We start from the raw sequence: 17,833 nt of genomic DNA on the forward strand, positions 1-17,833 counted from the left end.
TGTTCCTTTTTGGAGACCCCAAAGGAGAATCCATTTCCTTGCGTTTTCTGGATTTTAGAGACCTCCCAATTCCTTGGCCCATCACCCGTTTCCTCCACTTTCAAAGCCAACAATATTGCATCTCTCTGACTCTCTTTTCCTTCCTTCTTCCACTTTTAAGGTCTCCTGTGATTACACTGGGCCCACTTGGATAATCCTCCTATTTCAGGGTCATTAACTTAATCATATCTGCAAAGTCCCTTTTGCCATGTAAGGTAACATATTCATAGCTTTCTAGGCTTAGGACATGGACATCTTTGGGGCTCATTATTCTACTTATCATACCACTGGAATGTTGATACCTTGATTTTTGTTTGCATCTGTGTTCCAGGCCCTTTTCTAGGCACTAGTTGCAATGGGTATTCAGTCAATGCAATATTTCATAGAATCTGAGATTAACAGTTTTTCATATTTTAACATCTCTGAAATTTGGATGTATCTTAAAATTCCTGTTGGACTAAACGAAGCTGGGTTCTTTTGGAGATTTGAATTGCTTCTGCTCTACACCTTGGAGTGCCATCTAACTTGAAGTTAAATTCTCTCTGCTTTTTTAGACCACACAGATAGTGTGAATTCATATCTGCAAACCTGCATGAATCATACCTTATTATGGTTCAGTTCTCAGAGGCTACCTTTTCTCCTTATACCCAGTGGTAATATTGAAATGAGCACATTTATTTTCTGTCTGTATCTGCACCGTGGTTTATTTCCCATTCATCTTTTAACTATGAGAGAGACCATTTGCCATCTTAGCTTTGTTTGAGGGTCCCTCTTAGCTCATCTCAGACTTTGTTCTTTCTTGAGATTTCATAAAATAATGTGTCCTGTAGTTGTTGGCTTCCGTTTGGTGTTGCAGCTTTATTTGAAGGTTCTTCTTAGACTGCCCCATTGCAAGCCAATTTCTTTTTTGATAGTACATAAAATAATGCATTTTAGAATTGGTGGTTTATTAGATTCAGTGAAATATGACATTTCTTGAATGAATTGACACTTTACACATTTTGGTTGTTGGTCTATTGCTTCATCAGTTTTGTGCAGAGAAAATGGATGTGGTAAGCTTTCTACTAAAATGATAGAAAAAGTGATTTTAGTTTTGATCTGTTTGTTTTTGTGACATTTATTGAGGCACTTATAAAAGTACATGGAAGGTTTCTGTTTCCAGGGAGGATAGAATAGCTGGCAGTAGATCAGGATTCTTACCTAAAACAACTAGAATAGCCAGATCAAATACAGTTATCTGTTTGAAGGCAACAGAGAGGCAAGGAGAACTATCGGGGCTATGACTCTGGAAAGGGAAGAACTTTAGAAAGCAGTTGGCTTTTAAAGTTGCTTTTTGCCCTGGGAACTCTGCTAATTATGGATACAGTTCAAATCTAGTTGAAAGCAACTGAGGCCAGGATGGGGACAGAAATCAGAGCTTTGGGCAGATATTTGGGATGCCTCAAGCACATGGCCTGTTTTCCTCTCAGAACTTTTGTTAAATACTGGGCTTCTGCTGGGCAAGATGCTAATAATGTAAGTAAAAAGCAGAGTGGAATTTTCAGGAGTCTTAGAAGGCAAACATAGATTTTGAGATCACTGGTGGAGTGGTCCCACAGAGTATACAACAGGCTCTTAGTTGAAAACTGTGGATGGCTAAGGCAAACATGTAGACTAAATCTTACCAAAGCCTTGCTTCAGTATAGTTGCTGACTAAAATGTTAAACCACCACAGTATCTCCCCAGCAGAAGGATGGTTGGACCTTCTTTATGGTAAAATAGCTCCTGAAGTCTCTAGTGTTTTATATATACTATATACGATGGAGCACAAGATACTGTGCTAGCAAGAGACAGGGCCACATAATCAAAAACCAGAAGAAGAAAAACGAACAATAAAAATGGGCCCATAGGTGATCTTGATAATTCAAGTCATCAGGCAGGGACTTTAAAGTAATTGTGATTGATACGCTCAAGAAAATGGATGAAAAGATGGAGAATTTCAACTGAGAATTGGACTCTCTAAAATAATCATATGGAGATTCTAGAACTGAAAAATATAGTATCTGAAGCTTAAGACCTCATTAGATTGGTTTAACAGCAGATAAGACACATCAGAAGATAGGATTTGTGAACTCAAAGGCAAGTCAATGAAAAATATCCAAACTGAAACATGGAAAAAATAATGGAAAACAACACAGAAGACTGTTAGACAAGTCTGTGGGACTTGGTGAAAAGGTATGTATTACATCTATTTGTAGTTCCCACAAAAAAGAGAGTAGGGTGAAAACAATATTTGGAAATATAATAGCTATAATTTTCCAAAACTGATAAAAAAAAATATCAGCCCAGATTGAAGTTCTGTGACCCTGAAGCAGAATAAACAAAAAGAAAACACATGCTGGCATATTGCAGTAAGGCTGCTGAAAACTAAAGATAAAAACAAAGGGAAGACAGCTGAGTTTTCATCAGAAACAATGTAAGCTAGAAGGCAATGGAATGACGTCTGAAAACACTGATTTAAAAAATTCTCAACTTAGAAATACATTTCTAATGAAAATATCCTCCAAAAAACTGAGGCCAAGATAAAGACATTATCAAACCAAACCTGAGAATTCAATACCACAGACCTGCTCTAAAAGAAATATTAAAGGGAGTTCTTTAAGCAGAATGAAGGTGGTCTCAGATAGAAACTTAGAAATGCAGAAAGGAATTGAGAACAGAGGAAGGATAACTGTATGAGTAAGTACAAAAAGGTTATTCAAAACACTACTGAAGTTTAAAATCTGAAGAATAAAATGCATAGTAACGGTGCAAAAGATGGGGTTGATAAATGAAGCTGTGTGATTCTGACATGATCAGGGAAGTAGTGAAAGTACAACTTAAAGTAGAAATGATTTGTCAGGTTTGCATGCTACATTCTCTAAGAACCATTAAAAATTAAAAATATTAGAAAATTAAGATGGAAATAGAATAGCTATTGAAATAATCTAAAAGAAGGCAACCAAGAAGAGTAAAAGAAACAAAAAGGTAGATAAAATAGAAAACATAGTAAAATGGTAGAAACAAGTTCAAATATATCAGCCATTATATTAACTACAATGAACCACATACTACAATTAAAGACACAGATCAAGACTAGATTAAAACAAAAACCCATTTGCTGCTTATGAGAGTCTTCTTAAATATAAAGTCACAGAAGTTGAAAATACAGGCATGTATGGGATTCCAGAAAGATGACAACAACATGGATTTTTAATCTCCCTAAATGTCCTCATGAAAAAATAGCTAATCCAAAACCCAAAATACCTGGTGAGATAAACAACTGAAAGCTTCAAGTCCTCCGTGGTATCAGTGGCTGTGCAAGAGGAAGGAGAGGGTTACTACAGGATGTATGATAGACCCAAGAATCCAAAATAGTAAATTTGCTCAGCAAGCTGTTTTGAGCAGCTATGGCGACCTTTTTTCAAAATAACCCCCAGTGATTCCTGCTTCCTGGTACTTAGACCTTACATAGTTCCCTCCCACATTTTACTGGGGTGTTCCGTGTGACCAGTAGAATGTGGCAGAAGTGATGCTATGCCACTTCTGAGATTCAGTTATAAAAACATTGAAGCTTCCATTTTCAGCTCCCTCAGATCACTGTCTTCTGGGGGAAGCCAGCTGCCATGTGGTAAGGATTCAGACAACCTGTTGGTCTTCCTTCAGTTGAGCTTTTAGATGAGAGACTGCAGACCTGGTCAAGAGCTTCACTGAAACCTCAGGAAAGACCTTGAGCCAGGACTACCCAGCTAAGAAGCTCCCAAATTCCTGATTCACAGTGAGATAATTTTTGTTTTAACTGCTAGTTTTCGGGTGATTTGTGTGTGTGTGTGCAACAATAGGTAAGTAATAGCAACTCAAGCTAGAAGGGGTATGCACTCCACTTTGGATGAGTATAAGCAGATTGCAGGAAGGTCTGAAGTGATTAGAGCCATATGAACTCTCAGAATTAGTCAGCTCAAGTTCTATTCCAGGATAAAGCCCCATATTGAGAAGAAACTACTGGGAATGCAATCCTAATTGAATAAGAGAGAGACAATAAAAGACAAAAGAAGAAAAGGTTCAGTAAAAATAGGGAAGGGGAATAGAGCCAGGAGATTTCAGAAAGGAAGCTTCCATAGTGTCTTTTTTTAAAGTAATTTTTTGGTTTTTGGTTTCTGGGGGTTTTTTGTGAGGAAGATTGGCCCTGAGCTAACATCTGTTGCCAATCTTCCTCTTTTTGCTTGAGGAAGATTGTTGCTGAGCTAACATCTGTGCCAGTCTTCCTCTATTTTATCTGGGATGTCACCACAGCGTGACTTGACAAGCAGTGCTAGGTCTGCGCCCGGGATCTGAAACTGTGAACGCCAGGCCACCAAGGGAGTGTGCAAACTTAACCACTATGCTACCGGGCCAGCCCCTTAAAGTAATTTTTGAGGCATAATTTACATGCAATAATATGAACTACATATTTCAAGTGAATATTGGCAAGTATATATACCCCTGCCACCATTGTAATCAAGCTATAGAACATTTTTATCACCCTAGAAACTTCCTCTGGGCTCCATTAGAGTTAACCACCACCACCCTCAGCCTTGGCCCCAGATAATCACCAATCTGTTTTGTCAGATTAAATTTTAGCTGCCATAGTTTTCTGTATTTGTCAAAAAAAAAAAACAACAAAAAGTGAGCTCTGTGGAACTCAGTGACTGTGAACTAGGAAAGCTAAGTGAAATTATACCCTCTAAAGGTTCAAGAAAATTAATTTTATAAAAAGAAAAGCATTGATGTCAAATTCCATACAAAATTAGGAGAAAAAGAAAAAATAAGGAACCAGGATAACATCCTTACAAGGAAAGCATCCCAGAAAGATATGCATGAGTCAAGAAAAAATGGGCCAAGGATTTTAAGTTGAGCCAAACTGGCCTTCAGTATAAAGGCTGGAGACAAATTGTCATTAACTTGTAAGAACTAGAGGAGGTATTCTCATGAACCCTTCCTGGGGAATCTTCTAGAGAACTAGCATCAGACCATCAAGATGGCTGAAGAAAATTTGACATAAAGAGTGGTGATAAACATTAAAAATATTTCTACGTTTAGAACTAGGACTAAAGGAGATACATAAAGAGAAAGTATAGTAGGTGATGGTTATATGATCTGATACTGTAGATGTAACTGTAAGACATGGGGGAAATATGCAAAATTTTAAACTGCTTTCAGTAATCATGGTGACAACTGATGAGAATGTCTTGTATATAATGTGGGATAAAGCAAAGAAATATTTGTAGCATTCTAATTTAGACATCTCTAGTGTCTTTGAGAACTAGAATTTTCTGATGGTGGGGGGGCAGAAACGGGTATGTAATTCTTTTTTTAAGTGAATTTACCCTTACCTTGAATTTGAACAGAAAATATTTGTATGAACTCATGAGGTATTTTGTACATATATTGAATGTATGTTTAAATTTTGTAGCTCTGTCTCCTGAAAAAGCCTAGAAATGGTGATCAATCCAGTTGCAGTAAGCTTTTCTAGTGCCTAAATTGTGATCTTGAAATACCATTTCCACCTAAAAGAAACCAGGCTTCCTTGTAGATGAGACTCCAGGCTGGGGGCAGAAAATGTACAAGATGAACTTGGAACATCTTGTGTTGGGAATAAAAGGGAAGCCCACAAAGACTGTTATCTTGTCAGAAAGATTTTCGAGTCACCTGGAAGATCCCGTTGGCTAAAGATGAGACAATTTGAACACCAATAAGGAAAATTACAGTGGATTGAAACACTTAAAATATGTATCTGAATCCCTAGTAATTATAGAAACTCATTGGTCACCTGTATAGGGTGTTAGAGAACTATTTCCTTTAAAAACTGCTAAAGAAAGCATCTAAGCTGCATTTGTTGTATGATCTTATTATCACTGAGCCATCCAGTAGTTGATGAGGTCAAGTTTCTCCTTATGGAATTATTTTAGCAAATAAGTGAGAAGGGAATGATAGAACTGGAATATCAACATTTTCCAGTCTTCAGTGAATTCATAAATCTAGGCATTGAGCATCTGTGTCTGCTGTCATCAGAGGAAAAGACAACTAAGTGTAGGTACTTCCTAATGGAAATAAACCTATAAATAGTTTTACCAAAAACTAAACCTAAATTTGATTAAGCATTTCTAAATGCAAAGATTGGCAGTCTTTTCTGTAAAGGGCTAGATGGTGAATAGTTTCACCTTTGGCAGCCAGATGGTCTTGACTGTTAAAACTACTCAATTCTGCCATTGTAGCACCACTCCAACCATAGAGAATACATAAATGAGTAGGTATAGCTATGTTCCAGTAAAACTTTATTTACAAAAACAGGCAGCAGATCAAAGTTTTTTTGACCTCTACTTTGGATCCAACTATTGATTACTGGAAATACAAATGACAGAAAAAACTATTTAAACTACACTTTGGGATTGCAAATATCAAAATCAAGACTGTGGGAAACTGTAGGACAAATATGGGAATTCTTCAACAAATTGCAAATAAGAAAGAGATCATGTGGGAATTTATAAATTAGAGTCTTTAAAACAGGCAAAACTATACCATTTGCTTAGGGAGGCAAACAGGTGGTAAGACTGAAGAAAATTAAGGTAGATACTCTTGGAAGGGAGTAAAGAGATGGTGATTGAGAGGGAGCATTTCAGGGGCTTTTGAGGTAGTTAACAGTTATATCTCCTGTCACGCTTGGTGATTATAAGGATACATATAATTGGTTAAACTATACTTTTATCTGCAGTTTTCTGCATTTGTGTATATTTGACACTAAATTTTTAAAAGAAAAGGTGAGAGGATGGAAAAAGTACTTGAGCAAATGCTAACCAAAAAAACAAAGATACACTTTTGATACAGAATGCATTACTAGAGATAGAGATATTTCATAAGAAGATTTAAGAATTCTAAATCTGTATGCAGCCAATAACGTAGCTTCAGAAATATAAAGCAAAAGTTAACAGATTAAAAGGAGAGAAGTATACAATTCCACCGTCATAGCAGGAAACTTTGAAGAAGTGTATGCAAACAGGTATAAATTGTGTCTGAAAAATATGGCTTAGATTTGAAAGACTTCTTTTTAATAGGAGGTCATCTTTTACCCAGAAACTTACTGTATTTATTAGAAATATGTTTCAATCTTTCATTTTAATTGACAGAGTATCCTTTTGTCTAGTCTTTAAGTTTACAAGATAGTTATCTTCTTGCCAGATAATCTATGTGAAGTATCTAAATTTTTTTTCCTAATAACATTACACTAAAGTTACACTTTGAATATTAACTAATCACTATTGGAGTTTTCCTACTATTGGAAACGATAGCTCAGAGTGATTAGCATAGCTATAATCCCAATTTGTGTACAAAGTTCAGTGTGTTTCCAAAATGACTTTTAATTATTTGCATATCGTTTAGATTTTGCTGGCAGAAGTTAACCTTTCTTTGTTTTTTAAACAGGGGTTCCGAAGGAAAATTAAATGACTGCCAGATAACATTCGTAAATGAAATCTTCAAGATTGAGAAACCTGGAGCCCATCCTCTTTCATTGGCAGATGGAAAGTTTTTAAGTATGAATTTTTCTTATGGGCTTAGACTATATATATTGTACATGGTTGGCTTTTTAACTAGCCAGGGAATCACTTGGGGAAGTATAAAACTGTAGACCATACAAATTAGTTTTCAAGAAAACAGTTTTGATCTAAGATCTATTTTGGTTTAATGGATTTTTCTCAAATGATAAAAATTTGTTTTCAAAGAAATGTTTTCTCAGCTTGGCATTTTCTTGCCATTTTCTTGCTGTGTTTCCTCTATTATAGATTCTGTCTAAATAAAAAACCCTTTTCAGTAATTTTGCAGCCATCCAAGATTAATTTTTCATAATAAGACTTATTATCAGTAGAGCCTGAGAATAATAATGCTGGTTGAGCCTTGAATTTCTGGGAGATAATAAATCAGGCTTATATAGTCATTAGAATGTTAGAATGTAGCCCTGCCTCTTTATTGTGCATATTTTACTTGCTTAATATGTTACAGCTAGTTGGTGACAGGTAAAACTAGATTCTAGGTCTTTTCCTTCATGGTTCACTCACTGTCCTTTCAAATATTTTAGTGTCTCATGCTGTCTTAATTCTGAATTTTTCGTGGAGAGCAATCCATTGGCTTTATGCCACATGTCAATGTCTAGTATTCTGGAAAAGAAATACTCAAAACTAAAGAGAGCTGCCTAACCTCTTTTTACCATAGTCATGCAAGATTAAAACAAGACAAGACCTTTAACAGATCAGTAAATAGACTTTCGTGTTACTAGTCTAGGCCATTCTCATTTTTTGAGGTTGCAATGCTAATATGTCTAGATTTGAATTAAGAACCTTAAAGCATACTCTATATGACTACTTGTATGGTTATATCCTAGGAATAAAAGGTAACTTGATGAGTAAACCTATTTAGCTGACTCAAGGAAAGGTTTGGATCTGCAGAATAGATGGTACCTAACAGTTCCATTTATTAAGTAGTTAGGTCCACACAACTTTGTTCAACAGAGTATTGTCTTTCCCTTGAAATTTCATAATATCCTTTGGTGCCCCGTTGAGTTTACTGCATTGCCCCTGGGCCTCTTGGTGCACATTTGGGGAACTGTGGTTCTAATCAATAAATTTTTAAGGCAAAAATATACCTTATCCTCGTGCTTGCAGGTAATTAGGTAATTAGGCAATTTATCACTGGCATACGCCTGGGTCCCATCCCTGATATTTTTATTCATAAACCTCGAATGAAGCTCAGGCATTTATTCTTCTTTTCTTTCTTTTTTTTTTTTTTGTTGAGAAAGATTGGCCCTGAGCTAACATCTGTGCCAGTCTTACTCTGTTTTTTTTGTATGTGGGATGCTGCCACAGCGTGGCTTGCTGAGTGGTGTGTAGGTCTGTGTCCAGGATCCGAACCTGTGAACCCCAGGCTGCTGAAGCAGAATGTGAACTTAACCACTGTGCCACCAGGGCAGCCCCTCAGGCATTTATTCTTAAAGTCCACACTTGATTATTCCTATCGATCCTTTCTCTTCATTAAAAATGCTGTATGCTGGGGCTGGCCCTGTGGCCGAGTGGTTAAGTTCGCGCGCTCCGCTGCAGGCGGCCGAGTGTTTCGTTTGTTCAAATCCTGGGCACGGACATGGCACTGCTCATCAAGCTACGCTGAGGCAGCGTCCTACATGCCACAACTAGAAGGACCCACAACGAAGAATATGCAGCTATGTACCTGTGGGCTTTGGGGAGAAAAAGGAAAAAAAATAAAATCTTAAAAAAAAATCCTGTATGCTATTTTCATGGATTTTTCTTTATAAGATTCATAGATGTAAAAATGATTTTTAAGACTGAGCTTGCTGTAATTTTGTATTTAATAGGGAAAAATGACCCTGAATGTGACTTTTGTGGTGGAGACCCAGATAAGAACTGCCGTTCTTGCTCCTGTCGTATATGTGGTGGAAAACAGGAACCCAACATGCAGCTTCTGTGTGATGAATGTAACATGGCCTATCATATTTACTGCCTGAATCCACCTTTGGATAAGGTCCCTGAAGAGGAGTACTGGTATGATTATCAGGGTTTTTTTTGTTGTTCCTTTGTTAGAATTGAATGTGACGTATGCATTTGAACCACCAAAAGTAGATTTCTAAAGATACAGACTGTGTATTAAATGCTTAAAATTTTATAGCCAATGGTTACTTGGCATCAATACCATTGTCAGTTATTATGACAGCTTCTGAACTAGTCTCTAGCTCCATTTTTTAATCCCTCCAGTCCCTTCTCCAGTATGGAGTCTATTCTTTCAAAAATGCAAATCCATTTGTTACTTTTTTGCTTCAGAAATGTTCTGTTATACCTGATTTTCTCCAGCTGTATCTCTTACCATTTTCCTCTTCCATTTCCCCAAATATTCTACACTCTAGCCAGATTAAATGTCTTTCAGCTCCTTAAATAACTCATGTTCTTTGTCTCCTCTGGGCTTGACACTTGACACATTTTCTTCTTGAAAACGTTTTCCTCTTTGCTTAACTTTAAGATGATATACATCTTCCAAGTTTTCACTTAACTATGACTTCATCTGGGAAGCCTTTGTGAATGGTCCCCTTTTCCCCAAATTATTTTAGATGCGCCTATTATATTCTATAATAGTACTTAGTAGTTATTAAGTGCTTAATATATGCTAGATGCTAACAAAGTGCTTTATATGGATTATGATATTTAATCCTATGAGGTTAATAAGTAGAACCAAGGACCAAGGTCAAATACACTTGCCAAAATCTGTATGCTTCTACTGAGTAGTGTTGGCTACAAAAAGAAATGATTAGAAAAGAAACTGATAAAAATGTGCCAAAAGTTTCATAATGAACTTTTTAATGTAATATTAAGAACTTTTTTCTTTTTAAACTATGGACTATGTTGCTAGCATGGAGGGTTAACTTAGAGGGATGACATTCTCAGAAATACTAACATCACATTAGGGTAGCTTTTGTGAAGAATAGATTGTTCTCCGTTCCTTTGGTCTCTTCCCACCTGTGGGGAAGGTTGTTATTGTGTTACAGTAGAGGCTCTAGGGGTGGGACAAGAGGGAAGGGATATAACTTCTTCACCTCCCCCTACCACTACCTTGCATGGTCACATCCTGAATTTTACCATCACCAGTAACTGTATTTCCTCTGAAGTCTCGTGTTTTTCTTCCCTTTTGTTTCTGTGGACCGTATATTTCCACCTCTAAAATGCAAACCCTTCTACCTGCTTTCACAGTTCCAGGAACTTCATTCCTGCAGTTAATTCCTCTCCCAAACTGCCATTACGGGGTTATTCTCATTAGTATCCTAGAATCTCCTGAGTTTTCAAAACATGCACACACACACGCCTTTCCTTTGATCCCATTTTTCCCACCAGCTGCCTACACCAATTCTCTGCTCTCTTCATGGCAAAGCTTCTCAAGAGCTGTCTCCACTGATGATTTCCATTTTCTCTCCTGCCATTCATATCTCAGCTCTCCAATCGGGCTCTCCTTCCCACTACTACACTATATCTGCTTATGTTAGGGTCACAGACACATTCTGTATTGCCAAACTCAATGATCACTTCTCAGTCCTCTCCTTACTGTACTGCTCAGTTGCTAACTCTCTTTTGATAGATTATATGATACCATGTGATCTAATTTTCCTCCTACTTCACCAGTCTTTCCTTCTTAGTCTCTTGTTAGTTTTCTCTCGTCTACCAGATTTCAGAGTTTTCCAAAGCACTACTCACTTGTTTTCTCTCTTCATACTTGCTCCCTAGATGACCTCATCCAATCAAGAGACTTTAAATACCAAGCTAATGGTTCTGAATTTGTATCTTCAGATCTAATCTCCCCTGAGCTTTATATTCTTAGTTCAACTGCATATTTGACTGGCATCACAAATCTTGATTTACACAAGCACATCCCCTAAAATCCTGCTCCTTCCCCAATCTTCAGTAAATAAATAGCATCATCTTACCCACTTGTTTATGCCAAAAAGCTAAACTTCATCTTTTATTCCCTCTTTGCCCTCTTCATGTACTCTACATCCAATAATATATGAGCAAATCTTGTCATTGCTCCATATCTTTCTCTGTTCTCACCCCCCAATCCAAAACACCATCTCTTCCCTGAACTGTATAATAAATTCCTAGTCTCCTTGCTTTCACATTGCCCACTAGTTGTCCTTTATACCATAGCAGCAGAATGATCTTACTAAGTCCTGAGTCAGGTTACTCACCTGTATAAAACTTCTGCTCTCTTCCTTTTGCACTTAGAATGAAATCTGAGCCCTTGCCATCTGTGACCTGGCCCCTGCCAACTGTCTAACCTCATTGCTTATCACTATCCAGTTTGTTTACTAAACCAGCTAAATCCACTTTTATGTTCTTCAAAGCATACCATTCCTTCTTATGCCTCAGGACCCCAGGACTTAACGTCTCTTTGTCTGGAATGCCTTCCTTGGCTTCCTCATACGACTGACTTCTCTGGTCTCAGCTGGAATACCACCTCAGAAGCTTACTCTATCTAAGGACACATACCATTTCTAATCACTCTTACCACCCACATAACCCTGATGTGTTTCCTTTATAGCACTTAACCACTTCCTGAAATTGTTTCATTGTGTGTACTAGTTTTCCTTAACTAGTGTGTACAAACATTTTGATCACAAACATTTATGCCTAGCACCAAAATAATGCGTGGAATATAGGAGGTTTTGAACAAACCTGATGAAGGGATGAATTCCAGGGAAGATTTTATTATCTTAATATAGAAGTCTTACATTATCCTATAGAAGACTGTCTTAGATTACTCTTGGAGTATCTCTACATTCAGATTGAGATCCTTCACTTCATCTGGAACTCTTTAACCATAAATTTTGTTTTCTACTTCTCCAAATCATGTCATTTGTATATCGAACGTGTGATGAGAACTCACTTTCTCATCAGACAGAGAGAATACCTGCTTCACTCATAAGACCTTTGATAAAATTATAGTTATGTAAAGGTTAGCAGGTCAGGTAAAATACACTCTTTCGTAGAACAAATTAATTTTTGGAAGCTTTCCTGATTTCCTAGTAGAATGGATTTTACTTGGTAGTATTTATTGCTTTCTCCTATATAATTTTGTCTTGAATTTGTCTCTGTATCTCACTGCCTAACTAATTTTCTCAGAAGCAGGGACTGAATTATTTACATTTTTCTTTTCCATAGAACTGAACAAGATATCTCATAAGTAGGCAGTCAGAATTAACTAGTGAGCATAGCTGTCTTCTTGTCTGCTTGGTAGGCTACATGGAACAGATAATTATGAAATAGTACAGACAAAGAAATTTGAAATTAATGAAGGGAGTAGCCAGTCCATTTTTGTTAGGATATTCCCAGAGTTTCCATTCCTTGGTGACACAAGAATAGCCCCATCTCATTCTATAGACATACTTTGCTTTTCAGAAATGATTTAAGGCAGCTTATAATGATATATAAGTTACATAGGATAACCAACTATAAATTTATAGGCTAAAGGACAAACAAGTATAGGGAATTAAAACTGAGCCTAGGGAGAAGGCTGATATAAACAAACATCCTTCAGTCCTGTATAGTTATAATAGTTTATACATTTTTTGACTTTGAGAATTCTAATAACCAATTTAGATGGGGAGATGTATCAATTGCATAACTTAGTGTTCAGCCTAGAATCATCTATTCTTGCTACCTTTGTTTTAATGATAAGAACTTCAAATGAGTAATTTCTGTTCTCACCATTAGTAATAAGATCAGAGCTCATGGTGCTATTTGAATTGGACAGCTTTATTTGGGCATTTGAACTGAATTTGAGAATTTATGATATTAAAATCTTGTAAGTTCTCTAAAAGAATGACAAGGGTTTTTCCAGCCAGCTTACCCAAGTAAATATTTTGATAAGTTTAATACCTAAATGCTAGCTGAAACCCTGTAATATACACCAAATATTACATATTAAAACTTTTCTAACCCAGAAAGGCCATTATTCTGTTACTGGCTTTAATATGGTATTATCAAAATTCCTTTTTTCCCCCCTCCCCTCTTTTAAAGGTATTGTCCTTCCTGTAAAACTGATTCCAGTGAAGTTGTAAAGGCTGGTGAAAGACTCAAGATGAGTAAAAAGAAAGCAAAGATGCCATCAGCTAGTACTGAAAGCCGGAGAGATTGGGGCAGGGTAAAGAAGAAAGTCTACTTTTTTCCTTAGTTATAATGTTTATAACTGTAATGCAAGTTATAATGTTTCAATACCAATAGTAGTAATGGTATAAACTTGAAGTTTCAGAAATAGTAACAAATAACTATATTGTTTAATCATACAAATTGTTAATTTATATAATTGTTCATCATATGTGAATTTATTCATATAAATTGTTATATATTGTTAATCATATAAATAGTTGGGTTTCTATTTTATAGGAATTGAGGGCTTTCTTTAAGGTTTAATGTAACTGATTTCTCAAACAGCTTGTTCTGTCGCTTGTAGGGAATGGCCTGTGTTGGTCGCACTAGAGAGTGTACTATTGTTCCTTCTAATCATTATGGACCTATTCCTGGGATTCCTGTAGGATCGACTTGGAGATTTAGAGTTCAGGTATGTTTTAAATTGGCTTAGTCGAAAGGGTAAAATTGAGTTATAGTTCAAATTGTAGCAGTGTCACTGTCTATTGATTATAAATGGAGTAACCTAGGTAGTATCATATGGCATTCAGTTGTTAGAATGAAAGATTTTCTGCGGGATGGATAGACTCTTCACCATAGCTTAACAGACAGGAACATACATCATGGAATTAGGCATCAGACATGCCTTTTCATCACTTTGTTTTACTGTTCTGTTACAGTTACAGTAGTTATCGTTATTGTTAAGCTTTCTAAAGAATTTTGTTCACCAACAATTTAATTTGAAATACTAAATTTTTTTTCTTTATTGTATGGTAAGTTCTCATTTAATGTCATTGAACTCCAGGAAAGTTCACTTCAGGTGTTTTCTTTGGGGCTTAGGCTCCTGAATGAATGTTAAGATATTAGAGAAAGCACCAGATAATACAAGGATAAAATTACTTCTCTTTTCCTGTAGAAGAAGGCTTTATTGTATTTATTCCTAATTTCTTTATTAGAAAGGTAATTTTATCACTATGGAAAACGTAATGTGAAAAAATCACTTAGGTAGAGCAGTTTCCAATTAGAGACAGGATTCTGAACTTTACCATTAACTAAGAGTTGAGTGGCCGAAGTTGTCTTGAGAGAAAAGAACAAAGCTGAAGGTGTCACAATCCCTGACTTCAATACATACTACAAAGCTACAGTAATCAAAACAGCATGGTACTGGCACAGAAACAGACACACAGATCAATGAAACAGAATTGAAAGCCCAGAAATAAAACCACACATCTAGGAACAGCTAATCTTTGACAATAGAGCCAAGAACATACAGTGGAGAAATGAGTCTTAGTAAATGATGTTGGGAAAACTGAATAGCCCCGTGAAAAGAATGAAAGTAGACCATTATCATATACCATATACAAACATCAACTCAAAATTGATTACGTACGTGAATGTAACACCCAAAATCGTAAAACTCAGAAAAAAATATAGGCAGTACACTCTTCGACATTGGTCTTAGCAACATCTTTTCAAATGCCATGTCTACTCAACAAGGGAAACAAAAGAAAAAGTTAACAAATGGGATTACATCAAACTAAAGAGCCTTCTGCAAAGCAAAGGAAACCATGAACAAAATTAAAAGACAATCCACCAACTGGGAGAAAATATTTGCAAATCGTTTATCAGACAAGGAGTTGATCTCCAAAATATATAAAGAACTCATACGACTCAACAAAAAAACCCCAAACAACCCAATCAAAAAATGGGCAGAGGATATGAACAGACATTTTTCCAAAGAAGATATACAGATGGCCAACAGACACATGAACAGATGTTCAACATGACTAGTCATTAGGGAAACGCAAATCAAAGCTACAATGAGATACCACCTTAAATCTGTCAGAATGGCTATAATTACCAAGAGAAAAAACAACAAATGCTGGAGAGGATGTGGAGAAAAGGGCACCCTCATACAGTGCTGTGGGAATGCAAACTGGTGCAGCCACTATGGAAAACAGTATGGAGATTTCTCAAAAAATTAAAAATAGAAATACCATATGATCCAGTTATCCCACTACTGGGTATTTATCCAAAGAACTTAAAATCAATGATCCAGAGATTTATGCACCCCCTATGTTCATTGCAGCATTATTCACAATAGCCAAGATGCGGAAGCAACCCAAGTGCCCATCAACTGATGAATGATAAACACACACACACACACACAATGGAATACTATTCAGCCACAAAAAAGGACAAAATTGTGCTGTTTGTGACAACATGGAGGGACCTTGAGGGTATTGTGCTAAGTGAAGTAAGCCAGACAGACAAAGACATACATTGTATGATTTCACTCATATGTGGAAAATAAACATATGGATAAAGAGAACAGATTAGTGGTTATTAGAGAGGAAGGGGGTTGGGAGGGGGTAAAGGGGCACATATGTATGGTGACACATAAAAACTAGACTGTTGATGGTGAACATGATGCAGTCTATACAGAAACTGATATATAATAACATACACTTGAAATTTGTACAATGTTATAAGCCATTATGACCTCAACAAAATAATTTTTGAAAAATGATAAGATTTGAGTCGGCCCTGGTGCTTAGACCATTGATTAAAATTTTTAAATTCAGTTAGTGTGATACATAGACATAGCTTGAAAAGGTAAATACTAGCACTTGATTTATATTTTAAAAACTCCCCCTTTTCATCCCTTTTTTCTCTTTCTCAGAGACAACCACTTTAAAGTTTTAGTTATTTCTTCCAGATTTACCTCCTTATTGCTAATAATACGTTTATACTTGTGTTCATATTTTGTTAACTTCTTTTTATAGAAGATGAGCATTTAGTTTATCACTTACACTCTGTGTGTTCCCCTCCTTGCATTGGTTGTATCATAATTTTGACCAGATCAGTATTTAACGTTTAAATTGTTATGACTTTAGATCTATACAGTAAAAATACTATAAGTAAATACAGTAAAATAATGGAAATATAATAAAAAATACTCTTAGTATATTTATAATTGCATTGTTTTTTGTTTGCTTCATTTTTATATACTTGTTACTAATTCATTCCCAAACTCTTAGAACCCCATTAATACAGTCTAAGATGACTTTGAGGTTGTTGGCCTGAGCAACTAGAACGATGGATTTGCCATTTAGGAAGTGGAGAAGATTCAGAATAGATTTATCAGGGTTAGAGAGGTTGCGAATCAAGTGGTCCTGTCTTTTGAAGTACCTGGTGCTTCCAAGGCCTGAATCCAGGTTCTGTTGTTCTTATCAGCTTCTCATTGGCTTGTAACGTGCCCCTTTCCCTACCCCACTGTGTAGGCCTGGATTTCAACTTCCTTTTCTCTGCTAAGAACAGTTGTATGATAAACAGATGAATTAGAATTACTTCTCTTAGAGAGTTCGAAGTACACAGAGGGGTGATACTTAGTTTCAGTACACCAGAATCGACATATGGGAAAAAGCAGTAAGCCATTGAAGAAAAAAAAAAAAAAAAAACAAGATGGATTTGAGAGATTTAGGAGGTCGAATCAGCAGTATTTGTGACCAAATGGGTTTGGAGATAAAGGAGAAGAATGAGACTGAAATGGCTCTTGCCTTTCTGACTTGGCTAGAGAACAGTGAATCAAAGGCAAGAAATAAGAAGGGAAGAGATCTGGAACACTGGGAGCAAATTCTTTTTTACCCAAGTTGAGCTGGAATTACCAATAGGTGTGAGATGATGATTATTTAATAGTTATTTTGAAACTCACAATTCTAGGCCTGAGCATTTTTAACAGCCATCAACTCAATACCTAAGGGATATATAGTTGGGGAGAAATAGGACAGCAAAAGGTAGAACTCTGGGTGACATTCAGTACTTAGCTGTGGGTCTTTAGGATCCAATAATATATGTGAAATGGTTTTGTAAATGTAACTTAACTAACTGTTCAAAGATATTTTGAGACACTCTGTTTATTTTATAGGTGAGCGAAGCAGGTGTCCATAGGCCACATGTTGGTGGGATTCATGGTCGAAGTAATGATGGGGCTTATTCTCTTGTCCTGGCTGGTGGATTTGCAGATGAAGTAGTAAGTCATGATACAACCTTGTTCTTTAGAACCT

The 17,833-nt window shown here is 36.4% G+C and overlaps 1 protein-coding gene across 2 annotated transcripts in view; it reads left to right on the forward strand.

Annotated features, from left to right (window-relative positions):
* Positions 1–17,833, forward strand: part of UHRF2 (ubiquitin like with PHD and ring finger domains 2) — a 79,802-nt gene that overhangs the window by 44,414 nt on the left and 17,555 nt on the right. For both annotated transcript variants that reach the window (XM_046664484.1, XM_046664485.1), the window contains 5 exons: positions 7,516–7,625; positions 9,455–9,641; positions 13,659–13,782; positions 14,092–14,199; positions 17,695–17,799. In XM_046664484.1, the coding sequence (XP_046520440.1) occupies positions 7,516–7,625; positions 9,455–9,641; positions 13,659–13,782; positions 14,092–14,199; positions 17,695–17,799 (634 nt within the window). The remainder of the gene's footprint in view (positions 1–7,515; positions 7,626–9,454; positions 9,642–13,658; positions 13,783–14,091; positions 14,200–17,694; positions 17,800–17,833) is intronic.

The sequence above is a fragment of the Equus quagga genome, chromosome 6 (assembly GCF_021613505.1).
Source record: "Equus quagga isolate Etosha38 chromosome 6, UCLA_HA_Equagga_1.0, whole genome shotgun sequence".
NCBI classification, from domain to species: domain Eukaryota; kingdom Metazoa; phylum Chordata; class Mammalia; order Perissodactyla; family Equidae; genus Equus; species Equus quagga.